General features: G+C 36.6%; 1 protein-coding gene across 3 annotated transcripts in view; it reads right to left on the reverse strand.

Annotated features, from left to right (window-relative positions):
* The window catches only part of LOC119650798 (SH3 domain-containing kinase-binding protein 1), a 74,987-nt gene that overhangs the window by 20,460 nt on the left and 38,739 nt on the right, over positions 1-15,788 (reverse strand). The window contains exon 1 of one of the 3 annotated variants that reach the window (XM_038053935.1): positions 5,465-5,492. The exons of the other annotated variants lie outside the window; for them this stretch is intronic. Within the exon in view, the coding sequence (XP_037909863.1) occupies positions 5,465-5,477 (13 nt within the window). The 5' untranslated portion in view covers positions 5,478-5,492. Of the gene's footprint in view, positions 1-5,464; positions 5,493-15,788 lie in introns of those variants that run through there. 3 annotated transcript variants of the gene reach the window in all.

The raw sequence follows: 15,788 nt of genomic DNA on the forward strand, positions 1-15,788 counted from the left end.
ATGAGTCCTGTCTCACTTCAAATGCGTACATTTTGACTCCTTACTCACGCACTTTGCAATTTATGCCAAAACTAATGTCAGTTTCGGAAAGTACAAATCGAGACCTTTCATTTGATACCCTACACAACTATATCCGGTGAAAAAAATTTTTGAATCCCCCCTTTGCATGTATGGGGAGCCCTCCTTTAAACTCCACCTAAATTTATGCCACTCGCTGTATGCGTGGGATTTCATAGTTCCCATCTGTCCACCAAATTTCGTTTGGATCGGTTTAGCCGTTTTGGAGAAAAATGCGTGTGACAGACAGACAGACAGACAGACAGACAGACAGACAGACAGACAGACAGACATTGAATCGATTTTAATAAGGTTTTGTTTTACACAGAACTACAGAAACAAATAGAGAAGATTGGATAAAAACGTTAAAATCAAAATCGACGCATTGAACCCACAAGAAACTCTATCCGCGATGTAGGCGTAATCACAATCACCATGAAACTTCCACGGGGGAGACCATCCAACCATCCACCAGGAATTTTCCTAAATCATATGTTCTCTGAAAACCATCCCGGTTCCCTTGGTACCAAATAAATTCAAGTGCGAATTCATAACAAGAGCCACTTCAGATGAATCTCTTGCAGACTCGGGTCTCATCGCTTTTTTCCGAGTACATGGGAACAAAACAAGAAGACATGTATAGAATCAGCCGTATCTAGTAGTTATGTTAGGCATAAAATCCTCAAATCACCGCACCTCAATCCCTTGATGAAGATCGCCGAAAAGTTATTTTCTTATCACGATGAAAGTCTTCTGAAGCTAGCGAGCAACAAAGCAATGGAAAATGTTGTCCTAGTTACCAAAACAAAACCTCTGGACATATGCAGCTAACTTAGTAAAGCATCTTCTACCATGGGTTGGGCAACGAACAAATTACTTAAGCTAGCGGTTTAATCAAATCACGAATCCTTCACCTACGTCCTGAAAACGAGTCTTCCCGGGATACTGAGAGTATACAAGCTATCTCTACTACCAGAACTAAATAAACGTCTAGAAGAGCCGAACTCATATTGTCCTATTTATAATACTTACTGGATCGACCAGGTAAAATATTGAAACAAGTTATATAGATTAGATTGGAAGTTAACGGAGAGCTATCTAATCTTCGCTTCAGTTACGGTAAGACACGCTCAACAATTTACACATAACAGAAGCCCAACAATTAATTTACTCTGAGTAGTTTTGAAATGTCCTTATTTCAACGAATTAGTTAGTTAAGGGGCCATCCCGTGTGAAGGTCGTTTTTTAAGGTTTTGTGTGAAACAAAACTTTATTAGAACCGAGTCGAAGTCTGTCTGTCTGTCACACCTGATTTGTGGATTTATTCGGAAACGACTGGACCAATTGTCACGAAAATTAGCGAGTGGAGCAAGTGGCACCATTTCCCCATATATGTCAATGGAGGGTGCAATTTTTTTTCACAGAATATGGTCACGTGGGATATCAAATGAAAGAGTTCAATTAGTACTTTTCGAAACCGGTCCATGTTTAATATAGGGTGAAACGTAAGAGAGTGAGGACTTAAAATATGACCCCCAAAAACCTATTCAACTGAAAAATCTGAAAAAATCGCAATGGTGTATCTAAAGAATTCTAGGCTTCAGAATGTATACAGTTCCGATATCTGCACAAATAAAGTTAATAATACATTAGCTTTTTTTATAAATTTAGCCCGAAATCCCCTTAAATTCATGCTAGAATTACAAAATTTGGCACTTGCATAAGAGATAACATAGGGCATAACTGGGAAGTTTTAAGGAAAACCAATTATTATTAACAAAGTTACAGAAGGTGAAACTCTTACTTTTGTGTGAATTTCGTGCATTCTAAACCGTGTATGTCATTATAGCATATCAATTCGTCAATACTACAACAAAGTGAACTGAAGGGAAAGTCGCAGGGAAACATGTTGTTTTAGTTTTTAATCATTTATATATCAATATTAATTGCTCGAGACAGACATATGTATGTATTTATATGCATATGTAAGTTTCTCACATAAGATGAACACAAAACCTTTATACCCGAAGCGCCAGCTTCCGGTATTCCAAATTTTTCCCCTTTTTTGAATTTTTTTTGAAAAACTAGAGATACAAATGAGAATTTTTGTACACACGAAACAATTTTTACAGACCGATATCATCGTTCATTATTGGATTACATGGCAACTTATACAAAATTTGCACAAAAGTGACTACTTTGACCTATTAAGACTCTGTTAGCAATAGAGCGGTGCTTCATAGTATCGTGTTCTATAGTATAGCCTTTATTCTAGTAAACCTTGATGATTCTGAGATAAACTTAAGAAGGATTCCCAGTCAAGTTCTAAAAAATCTACTTATAATGAATATGGTAAAATACCGTTATTGACTTTACTTTATTTAAACAGATATAGATATGGAGAGTATTTTGAGGTTCAGATACCATGCCCATGGACTATTATATTTTTTTTTCAGATTTTTGCGTTGGCTAGTTTCTGAGAACGGGTGCTTGAAGTAATTGACCCTTTTCGCCCCCCGCACCCTCCTCCCCTTTGCAACCAATATCAAAACTAATATAGGTTTCACACTAATCGAGGCCTTTCATTAGATAGCCCACACGATCATACTCGATGGAAAAATATATACACCCTGTTTTAACCCGTTTGCTTGATTTCTCAGCCTTTGTTTCAGTCGCTGGTAGAGGTTTGAATTCCCCTACAGTTCCCAATAGAAGATTTACTTTAACCCAACAAAAGTGAATTTTCTAGGGTTTGTCACGGCCTCTTTTACTCGATACCAATAGACGTGATCCACTTTGCCCCTTCAGTGCCAATTCGTCTTAGTAATTACTTGTTTTTAAATTACTTTGGCAATGATGACGATGGCATGATTTTGTATGGAGTTTAAGGGGGTCATCCTGTGTATTGGATCCGTGGAATCGACTTTTTTGGCATCAATTGTATCTAGATATAGTGCAGAATATATGGGCAAAGTGATTTTTCGATATTCGGGGTCATTCGGAAATTATAGTGTTAAACACGTGATAAGTCGCATGCCAGATTTATGTCGATCGCCGTAATAAAGTTTGTATTTATCGGTCCGAATGACTTCGCTAAAAGGACAAGAATTGAAGCGAAGGCGGTAAATGCGTTTCTTAAGAAAGATTAATGGTCAGTTAAGGTTTTATGGCTATAAATGCGTTTTTCTCGAAACGGCATATTGAAAATCGACTGCCACCATAGCCCGAAATTTACCCAACCAATTTCTTTGAAATTTTCACGACTCATTCAGAACATATTTCTACGGTCCGCAGACTAGGATAATTGCGATTCATTCAGTAGTTTTTTTTTATTCATTCAAGATGCCGTGAAAAAACACCAGTTTAACACGACACCAAAAATTTAGTTTTTAATATTTTTTAATAATCATAGTTTGCGGACTGTAGTTAAGTCTGTGCGTTAGAATACCGTTTACTTTTTTCGTTAAAATCATCGCAGCACCATCTAGCGTGACAGCAGAAAAACACCTTTTTTGGATATGCTTGGATATGATTGCTCCGTATTTCAATAACGAACTATGCGATCGGGCTGGAAAAATTAGTATGCATGCTCAAGATATTAATAAATCTATGGTGTATTTCGTATTTATATGTTTATCCAGTTCTTCACAAAAAATTTCTAAAAAAAGTAAAAAAAAAAAAACAGCCTTCACCCGGGATGACCCCTTTACGAAAGAGTCTCCATACACGTGAAGAATAGTGGGCAGACGGGGAAAATTTCATGCTCTGAATATAACCGTGTTCGATGCTTACTATACAAAACAGGTCTCACATTGACATCGGTTATAAAGTAGGAGAGAGAAGGAGAGTTCACAAAATATAAATTTAAATTGATGCCAATGACAAATTATAAGTACAATATGGAGCATAATATTGGAAAATTGTGGGATGGTTTGCGTCGTGTAACAAAATACACAAAATTTTTCATGCCTGAAGCTCCAGGCATTCGATTACTACTTTGTTTACTATTATTGCACAAAAAAAACCATTTTTAAAACATTGAATGTAGGAGTCCATCGACTTTTTAAAAAATTAAGAAAAACGGATTTAATACCTTTCGAGTCAAGCTTTTCAATCTTTAACCATGTTTCTCTTTGCAATCTGTCATAAATACCGATTATAATAAGTGAATAACATAAGATTGTCAGACTCCAATTGTAAGTACCTATAATAGATAAAATTGGATATCAACCAATATTATTATAACTCGGAAATAGAGCAAAAGGGGACATGCTTCATCTTCTCTTTTCAGCGTGAAAATGGACGGAAAGCATATATAGTCTTTATATATAAATAGATATGTACATACACATAAGCATAGTTGAATCATGAAAGAATTCCAACGAAGGATCATCTCCCACTATTATAAGAAAAACGCAATGCGGGTTAGGCATGTGGTGAAAACATATATCTTGCAACACTATTAGAATCAGTTAATCATACGCAACCTAATAACCATTCTCACGATATCTTGCCAGACAGCATTTATGAACAAGTCGGGAAACCGGAAGCTGGACGCTTCAGGTACGAAAGGTTTTGTGTATTTCTTAGTACGTAGCACGTAATATATCCATATATTATGTGAGAGTATCCACTTTCGGGTGATATTGACATTCATATTCTTCAATTTTCAAAGAAGCAACAAATTTGAGGTATTATAACTTTGTTAATAATAGTGCGATTTCCACCAAACTTGGCAAGAACATGCTCTATATTATAGCCTATATCGCTGCAAAATTTCATGGTACTAGGATGAACTTAAGGGGGGTTTCTAACCACTTACAAAAAATTGTAGTAATATACTATTATTAACTTTATTTAAATAGATATCCGTATGAAAGGTATTTCGGAGCCAAGGTACCATACAGTGGCAGCCTCCTGATTTTTTTCAGATTTTTCGGTTTGGTAGTTTCTGAGAATGGCCCCCTTAAAGAAATGATCACTTCCAACCCCCCGCACTCCCCACGTTTCCAAGAAATGTCAAAACTAAGTTCGGCTTCGAAAAGTACTAATCGAGACCTTTAATTTGATACCCCACATGGCTATATTTGATGAAAAAAAATTTTACACCCCCCTTTTGCATGTATGGGGACCCCCCCTTAAATTCGTAGTAAAAGGATGTAACTCACTGTATGTGTGAGCGTTCACAGTTCCCACCTTTCTACCAAATTTGGTGTCAATCGCTATAACCGTCTCCGAGAAAAATGCGTGTGACGGACAGACAGACAGACAGACAGACAGACAGACAGACAGACAGACGGACAGACAGACAGACAGACAGACAGACAGACAGACAGACAGACGGTAAACCGATTTTAATAAGGTTTTGTGTTTACACAAAACCTTAAAAAGGAACTTTTTGATGCACCTTCGATTTGCATTGCTTTCCATTATTGTCCTTTATCAAGATAGTCTCCCCGTCTGAATATCAAACCGCGACTGTTGTAAATATATAACAAAATAAATTTTTCTCAGTAATTAGACCAAACCATATTACCACTGGTGTTATGACTTAACTTAATTCTTTAAATTTAGCCTAGAGGGCCCTGAATTGGATTGTCCAATAAGGGGTTCATCCAGCGTGCTTATGTTTGTTGTTATGTAATTCATTTGATGGAATGGGAGAAATACCCGCTCTTTTCAAATATGATATCAGCTGTCCTCCTTTCTTTACTCCATTCACTGTATCAGAAAGTAAATATCTATATGGCGCCCTAAACTCAGAACTTGATATCGTTCATGAGTCGCTATCTTTCCAATTGTAAATTCCTTATATCAGTCGCTGAAGCAACAGTTACTCCGCTGTCTCCGCACTTTTGTGCAATATGAAATCATCGAGCTAAGTCTATGACGGAAACATCACAAAAACTGGTTTCTAGTATCTGAAATAAAAACCAGTTGACAACCAATCACTTTGCACTATATGTTTATAAGCATTTATTATGCTACAACTACTACCGCGGCTATGCTAACTAATTTCGAATTCATACCTTCAACTATGGCAAAACAGGAGGTGGAAAAGTTAGATCATATGTACATCTACATGAAGACGAATATAATTTCAAATTCGTGGTACGTATACAGTATGCAAAACTAAAATGTAAACATTATTTACAATTCTTTAAATATGTCCACATAAGCGCTGCCTGATCTTTTGAACTCCACTAGGTACGCAGAACAACCACCTCGATTATAGACATTGTTTTGAGTTAAATTTATTAAAACACTTCGTTGTTGACATTTGAGTCATGGCGCTCTCTCCATGAGTGACTCACGACGTGCTCAAGTGATTTGAATTTTATTTAACTTTATTATGGTATATACCAGACGAGGGTACGGCAATCAACAGAGCACCGTGTTGTGGTTCATGACTCATAGAAATTTTTTCGCGTGAAACACCATTGTACATATATTCCGTCATCCAATTGATATGAATCCATCGATATGCTGATGTCAGATAGAACTACAGCCAAGACGCAGGCAGTGCGTTATGTGGTAGGCATGTAAGAAGGATGAAAACGTAGATCATCAAAGACTTGCTCACATCTACTCCATACACAAGTATTACTAAAGAAATCTTATCTACGAATAATAAATTTTAAAATTCCATGATCCATACCTTTCCACGAATATTAATTTCTTCTTAGTGCCTAAAATATTGCTCTCATTCACACCACAACATTTCCACTTATAGTGGCCTCCAAAAGATAACTAAATGAGCAATTCATTTGCCGATAGGCTTTCATTATACAATCTCTTCCTGCAACATGCAAAAGCAAAACCTCTAACTCCAACAGAACCCCAAATAGTATTCGACAAAACTCATCACGGATAAGAATAGGGAAATTAAATAATAAATAAGTTTGCTTGTTCTGTGACGCACATCTTCAATAACACAAATGTTCTTTCTTTTTTTCAAGACCTTACAGAAATCGGAAAAAGTTTGAAGGAATTTCAATTTCGAAGCATGGTCTTCTTGCGTATTGTGATTGAATTTTCGATTAGAGCAAAAGTGGGAACATAAACCCCTTTCATTACGTATTACTAGCACTTCGTTGAAAATTTAAAATTCGTCAAATATGAACAGATAAGCAACCCATTTATACACACATATCTAAATGAAGTCCAACAAAATGGTACTCAGCGAACTACGAATACGCAATGATGTCACGCAAAATTTCATATTAATTTACTACTTTTATTTTGATAATACCCTCCACAGATTTTCCAAGCAGCACTCCTTTCTAGAGAACGAGATATTTGATTCCGATACGACAATTTTGATCATGTATAATTCCTCCTCCATAATCGTCTCTCTATTATTTAGTTAAATTGATGCGCATGCGGCTCACACACAGATGACTTGGCAGTGCCGTCAATCGAAAGCTGCATTTAAGACATTAATTAAAGCAAGGTGATCCTCCCCGTCCTACACTTAAACAGCCAAGCCGGACTGAACTGTTCCAACAACCTCTCTTCTCAGCCAGACTCGACACCATCAAACAAAGAATGGATAAAAAGTCAACCAGGCTTGATAGAAACAGACTCTTAATCCTAAAAAAATACTCTCTGAGTTGAAAGTACATTTAGATAGCATCCATAACAAAAAAATTCTCTCCCATCGGGAAGTTGCAAGTCCTACAAAAATCATAGAAAAATCACCTCCTGGACTATCCAGTTCGTCAAACGAGCAGACCATCCAGTTCAGCATTAATCGCAAGACAAATAAAATAATATTTCTCCTTGACATAGAGAAAGTTTTCCACCCTATATGGCAACATGTACTCGTTCATAAGCTAAACAACATCATTATCCACTATCCACACCCCTGCAAACTAGTTCTTAGCTTTCTAAAAAGAAGAAAATCCAGCTACAGATGTTCTCTCCTCAAAGCAACCCAGCTGCAATTGCAGAAAGCTCGGGCTTCACTACTTAACTCAACCAACTTAAACCATCTAGCATCCCTATGCTTTAAACCACGCAAATGGCGTCTATATATTATATCCCATTCTTTATTTTAACAAACAGGACCTCCAGCACTGTGCCGGCACATTTAACAACGGATGGAAACTTAGAACCTCCGCTTCTAGATACAGAAATCGGTCGATCTCTTCGATATTCTGCTTATTAATGCAAAAAGAAACAATGCGTTAAGCCATCAGATTAAGAACCCTTTCTCCAAATTGAGAGTCATTTGGCTAAGGTCAATAACAGAGTGAAAGAGCAAGCATACACCATCAGCATATTCGAGGTGAGAGAGAAGCATGATATCGCCCATTGAACTTCTCCACGTTCACTGGACAAGACAGCAAAAGGGACGCACCGTTAACAAGGAGAAAAAATATTGAGGACAAAATGCAAATTCGGCAGACTCCACTATGGTCAACATTTTTTCCTGGCTAACGGTTTCGATTGCGGCACAAAGGCAGCAAAGTGATCGTAAGCAGCTACAGATATTTTTTGCTCCGTATATATCGAATTCAAAACCTGACAAGGGTGTAAATTGTGTTGATCGGAATTGAAAGGTTTGCAAGCTTGGTTAGTTTGAGTTTAAACACCTATTCCCAAACAAAACTGTAGGTCCACTATTTTCCGTAAAATACTCAGAAAGCTCCAGAGCGCAAATCAACCAGCTCTCTGGCGATCAAAGCGAATAGCAGGTGAAAGATTTACGACCGATTTTCGCAATCAGCCAGTCGGAAATGTCCTTCTCGGACATGGCCGTCAATTTCATGCGCACTAGATACGAGGGTATTTTTCGTGGTGGTCTTGTGATCATCAATATTCTTGAGTGGGAAGCAAAAAAGGTTTCCTACTGCTGGACTATTGGACGATAGCAGGATTGAGAAGACGGCTCCTATTCAATGTGGGGCCGACGCTCTGTTCTATGCGGACAAACGCAATAATGACCCGCAAGCAAAGGCAAGTGCCCCACTCCTGAACTGTGGACAATTCTCATAGAAAGCATCATTCTTCACCATGTCGTGAATACATGGGTCCTACTATTCTGAGGCAATTAGTTTCAAAGAGATTTCTAATGGCGACCGGTGCACCAGACGGAGATTCAGTGTCGATTTCCACAAAAGAAATGTCACTTATCTTCTTTGGTTTTACATTAAAAAGCTACCGCACCATTATTTACACTCTGTGGTTGCGAGTGCTGTATCAAATCCAACGAATGGTACCTGGTTAAGTAGATGTTGCATTGAATCAAGGGATTATGATCACCTTTGAAATGGAAACACCCCCACCAAAGAAGAACGCGTCCAATAAGAGAAACACTTTCGGCGGTACACCTATGTAATACGTGCTGATGGTAAGTAAACGGTAATGGTAAAAAATGTGGCATAAAAGAAACCGCAATGGCTTAACACAGTGAACAACAAACTATAAACCAGAATAATTTGAATCGTCACAGAACTGATTTTTGATGAATGGTTGCCGGCTTGATCCCCGTGAATTCTAGTACTTTTCAAACAAGCATAGTGTTTCCTTTTAGAAACCAAATCACACATTTAGAACGGCAGAAGAATTCCCCCCAAAGATAGTCACAATACTAATAAAAAACTGAAGGTCATTAAGATGAGTATGCTTAAACGAAAACTTGAATTTAATTTAGGCGAATTAAGGTGGACAAAACACATTTGACTAATTCAAGCGACTTTCTCAAATAAACGTGAATTAAGCCGGGTTTGTCAAGAACTGGGGAACTTCTGACGAAATACTCGCAGAGCGATTGCTCATGAAGGAACACCGTTAGAGCATCACCCTCTTTATATTCTATTTGGAGATCTAGAGAGTTCGTTTCACCGTATGCCACACAAATCATCCCGTATGCTCGGTGGCAACACCTAGTACCAGAAGGCAGGTATACCAAAACCGCGTCGTGTCTCTATCAATGTTCAACAAGGAAGCGTCCTCACCACTCCTCATTGTTTTTGTTATGGACACTGTCACGCATGATATCCACCGTCCAGCGCTCTATACGTTGCTCCATGCAGATCACGCTTTCCTAGCTGATCTCGAATAACTTGGTCAAAAATGGAATGATCGTCTCATGCAATACGGTCTCAGACTCAATCTGAATAAAACTGTATTTTTGACGAACGACCCTAATGAAACAAGCGCTATCACTATGGTGGTGACCTGCCCCGAATAAGCAATTTAAATATCACGGATCAATACCTTCAACCAATGCTGAAATGTGTTATGAAATTTCTTCGCGCATTAACACAACCTGGATGAAGCGGGGTTGTTTATGATCGACGTATCTACGAACGTATCAAATCTAAAAGTTACTGCAGGACCGTTCGCCTGGTCGTCCTCTATGGTTCTGAGTATTGGCCGAGTATAAAACTTCATGAGCGGCGTCTCTCGGTAATGGAGCTGCTTCGATGACCTCTACTCTTTTTGGAAAAAATATTCGAAACTGGGATCGAAATAAAACAAGTCGGAATACCGGAAGTTGGCGTTTTGGGTATAAAGGTTTTTTGTTTATTTTAGGTGAGAAATTTTTACTCACAGTTTTCCATTTGTATATAGCGAAAAACCAGAAATATTCCTTCATATTTTTTTTTTCAAACTGCAAGAAATACGTACATATTACAGACATAGATATTATGATCACGCTAAACAAATAAACAGTATCTATTACCGAATACTGTATTCTATATGCATCTATATAAATTGATCGTACACCTATTTTCGATTTACTTCGTTCATAAAATTATGCATATGTACATATAAAGTACATATATTGAATAGATCTTGTCCAATGTACAAATATATCTATCTGAATTAGGCATTACTACAAAGTTTAATTTACTTATGCATATAAACACGTACATATCTCTGCCGATAAATGTTGATAAAAAATTAAAACGAAATATTTCCCTGCGACCTGCCATTCATATGAGCTCACTTTGTTGTGGTATTGACGAATTGATATGTTATGATGACGTCATACACGGTTTAGAATGCACGATATTCACCCAAATTTAAAAGTTTCACCTTCTATAACTTTGTTAATAATAATTGGATTCCCTTCACACTCCCAAAGTTATGCCGTATGTTAACCCTTCTGCAAGTACCAAATTATGTAGTTCTAGCATGAACTTAAGGGGAGTTTTCGGCAAAATTTCTAAAACATGCTAATATACTATTATTAACCTTATTTGTGCAGATATCGGAACGGGATATATTTCAAGGCCTAGATTTCGTTTAAATACTCCACTGTAATTTTTTTCAGATTTTTCGGTTGGATAGGTTCTGATAACGAGACCTGTTACACTTTTTGGAGGTCATATTTTAAGCCCTTACTCCCCTACATATCAAATATGGGACCAGTTTCGAAAATTACTAATTGAGCCCTTTCATTTGATATCCTACATGGTCATATTCTATGAAACAAAACATTTGCACTGTCCATTCACATCTATGGAGAAATAGCGCTACTTGCTGTATGCTTGCGGAACAACAGACCGCACACTCTCACCAATTTTCGTGACAATTGGTCCAGTCGTTTCCGAATAAATCGGGTGTGACAGACAGACATCGACTCGATTCGAATAAGGTGTTGTTTCACACAAAGCCTTAAAAATGAGGATATTCACGATCAATATAGGGTTCCACCGATTGTTGAAAAATTGCAAGGGATCTGCGAAAGTATGATCACGTAATCCGCACTAACGAACATTACTTGCCACTTGGTCTGAACATCGAAGCCGATTGGAAGCGAACAAAAGATGAGCTGAGACAACAGCGACTTAATATGGTAGATGGTAATTTGAAAGCCTTGCGACTGCATCCTGATCAGGTCTTTGACAGAGCAAAATAGTGCAACCAATTAAGCAAGCCGAGGTTGATTAACAAGATTCTCGAACTAGTTTAGATGATACATACATATTAACAAGAATAACGAAATTTAGTTAAACGTAATCATCAATCACAAATCGAATGGATTAAATTATTACTTTTCCTTTACATAAGAAATTAAAACCTCTCAAAATAATGCTATAAAATAAAAAAGCTTTCCTATCACAACCAGCTTTGTTTTTCCCAAAAAAAAATGAGTTTTTCCAAACAACAATTCATTTTCATTTTTCTACATTGTTTCCTCAGACTGCTAAACATTTCCCTATGTTTACAGTTAACGCATCATGATTTCATTAATAATTAAAAGCGGCACACGTTTCAAAAATCGTTTCACTTATGACCTAGTTTCCTTTACAAGCTACGAATTAGTATCATTTGCATTAGCGTTGTTCCTGTCCAAAATAAGCCATGTTTACGTTGGTAAGGTTCGGGTGGGCACAGCTTTGGTCCCATGAATATTTTAATAGACAATTAACATACACAAACGCTTTTGTGGAAAGATTATTGATAACAATTTGGTAGCGTGAAATTCATATTAGTCTAGAGAAACCAATTTTTAAAAAGAAATGAAATTAATAAAAATTTGATATCAAATTTATAAGCAGAACAATTGATATGGAAATTTCTGAATGTCTTCTTTAGCAAATTAACTTCATTGAATTTCAAATACACAAAATAAAGTTTTTTTTCCATTATGAAGATGAGAAAAGCATTCCCAAGAGGGGGAAGGGAGGGACATATATTGAGCGAAATTGTTATAACAGCTGCACGTAAATAAAAATTTTCGAATATAATAATAGCGAATTTTACTTATAAAAGCAGTTTGAACACAAAAATACACACAAATACACAAAAACATTGTCCTTTCAAGTCAAAATTATGTTCATTCAAATAAAATGCAAAAGGGCATCCCGGCGACATGATGGGGCAACATGTCACATGCTGCATCGAGATAAAATTTCAAAGGAATTTGAAGACCAAAGTAGACTCCGCCAGAGTTGCAGTTTCTCAGCGGTACTATTTCTTCTTGATATCAGTAACACTCTTCATACTACTTTTTCCTGTGGGCGTGGAGAGTTTCAATGGACGACGCCATTTCCTTTAAACACATCGACCCTGTTGATGACATCTGCTTGTTCCATTAACGAGTCATGGACAAGTGGCTTTCGATTTGGAGAAGGAGGCAAACAGGGTCGGATTAAAGATAAATACCAACAAAATCAGAACTTTCAATCTGTCTGGTCATCGCACTTTTCCCATTTGTATTAATCAGCAGAACATCGAGCAAGTCGAACAGTTTCAATATCTAGAAATCGATTTTTCTCCCGACTGTGGCACTGAAAGTGATGTTGCTCGACCTATTAGCAGCGCTAGATCTTTTTTCGCTACTTTCAACACTAACATCAATTTGTGGTTGTTCCATGCCAATTTTTTCTCTGTGCTGCTATATGAAAGTAGTACATAAATATTCTGGCCTGAGACGAAAGATAAACGGAGGACTTCGTCACAACGGTAAGACTTTAACGCCGTAAGCGCCAAGCCAAACAAAAACGTCTATCATCATTACCGTGTTTCCAAAGCCGAAAATTCTAAAAGGAACTAGCATCATTCAAAGCACAAATATCAAAGTGTTAACTTGTTGGACATTTAGAGAAACAATGTAAGCAGTCACGAAAGAAGTAAGTTACTTATTATGAATTTTCAATTTTCTGGAACAAATGTTGAAAATTCCTAAAGGAACGTCTTACGGAAAGTGGATGAAGCATAAAAAACCGACGACAACATTCTGTATGGATTGAATGTCTTGCGGTCGGGTATCCTACCTAAATCACGCTTAAATTCTGGTAAACATTTTTATGATATTTCGAATATCATAAATGTAATCATTCTTCATTTCAAAGCCAACAGACATATCCCCTTGTTATGTTTTTAAGATTTTTTAGATGTTAAAAAATTTTTATTTTACATCTATATATTTCGGGAGCTACTTACTTCCTTCATAAAGGCTTAGCTTGGTTAATGATGTTCTTTCAGCTTGGCCGTAGAAAGGAAAAGGAACAACCGCTCAGGAGGCAATGCAAGAATTAAGATCGCGCAATGAAGATAAACCCTGATACTCAAAATACCAGTAATGTCAGTCAAATGTTGCAGGAAGAATATCATTTCGAAATTTCTACCATTACAAAAGCAAAAGTAACATTGATTTGATTAATCTTTTATTGCACTGACTTATAGCAATGGAAATGTGTTTTATCAAGCGGATTTTGATAAACAAAGGCAAAAAAATCATATCAAATGTTAATCTGTATAAATAATTGCCCGGCTTCGGAACCAGTCTAGTTTATTATTATCAAGCAAACCTTTCAATATAATCAGCACCCTATCATTAATTTTATGTTCTCCTATTTTTGCAATCTTTGACTCACTATAGAAAACTTTACATAACACAAATGATAAGGAAATCTTATCAAGGAAATAAATATACGAATCTAATATGTATGTTCATGGATTTATGTTTCTGTGGGGGTATGAGTCACACACAACAAAACGTCCACCTGTTTCGCCTAATACACCGTGAATTTTTGTTTGATATTGATGATTCTCGTATTTATGCGAATATCACCTATTTTAGCAATGATACCATTGCCACTGTTCTCCATCAGGAAGATCCCAAACCATATTGAATATTCAAGATTTTTCGATGGAATTCAAACGACTTGCGTCAACTGTTTATGGTCGAAAGCAATTAGTAGACTTGCGTTTTAGGAGCATGAAATCGGATTCCGGAGAACTTAGTTTAGAAGTTAAATTACAAAAACCTCTTTTGCAAAATTTCATAATCATGCATAATGCAAGCAAAAATAACATTTTCAATCTCATTAGAGACATACACAATTTAGAAAACTACCGTGTGAGTAGAAAATAGCCTTTCGATAAGCTAACCGTGCTGAAGTTCCGAGTTCCTTGAATGTTTACACTATACTATACTATATACTTTAACCAAATCCACTTTTTACAATCTATATAGGAATGAGTAGAAAGCATCAAGATGAGCTATATGAGGGTCAGACTGTCTACACAGATTACCAGTACATCAGGAAAGGAAAAGTTAACGGAAAGCTCGAAATCCACGCACGCCCCCATATTAGAAGGAAATTAACCAAACAATGACGCCGAAAATACTAATTAGCAGAGAATTCCGACAAACCTTAAAAAAAGTTGAGATAAAGCACATTTTTTCGAAAAATCCACCAAGTTTTCAGAATTTATGCAAAGGGTTAAATACTGTACATTCTTAAGGGATTCGACTTACTTTCAATTTATTTGAGAAAACCCGGTTTTGTTTTTATATATTCTTTTTATATCAAAAATCCAGGTCATTGCATTATTCTGATCATAGGTCCGTTATTATTTATCCCACCGACTTTATTTGATCATCCTCATTTTAAGGGCCTTTTCAAGCACCTTAAAGAATTTTATATCAATTTCCACCAAAATTTACTGACGTTGCGTTATTTCACCTTGAAAGTATTAATTTTTTTTTAGACATTACCAATTTACGTTTGACGAGCCATAACTCGATCCATATTGTACCTCCAAAAAATAAAAAATCCATTTATTTTGTTAAATAATTTTTTGTTTCTGCTTAATATTATTTCAACATGAAATGCATTGTTTTCGAGTTATTGAAAAACATCGCATTGCATTTGCATTTTTCCGAAGCAAAACGACAAGTTTGAACATGAATAACTCGAAAACTACTACTTCTACGAAAAACTTTCACTAAACATTTTTTACATAAAATCGACCATTTAACG

The sequence above is a fragment of the Hermetia illucens genome, chromosome 3 (genome assembly GCF_905115235.1).
Source record: "Hermetia illucens chromosome 3, iHerIll2.2.curated.20191125, whole genome shotgun sequence".
Taxonomy (NCBI): Eukaryota; Metazoa; Arthropoda; class Insecta; order Diptera; family Stratiomyidae; genus Hermetia; species Hermetia illucens.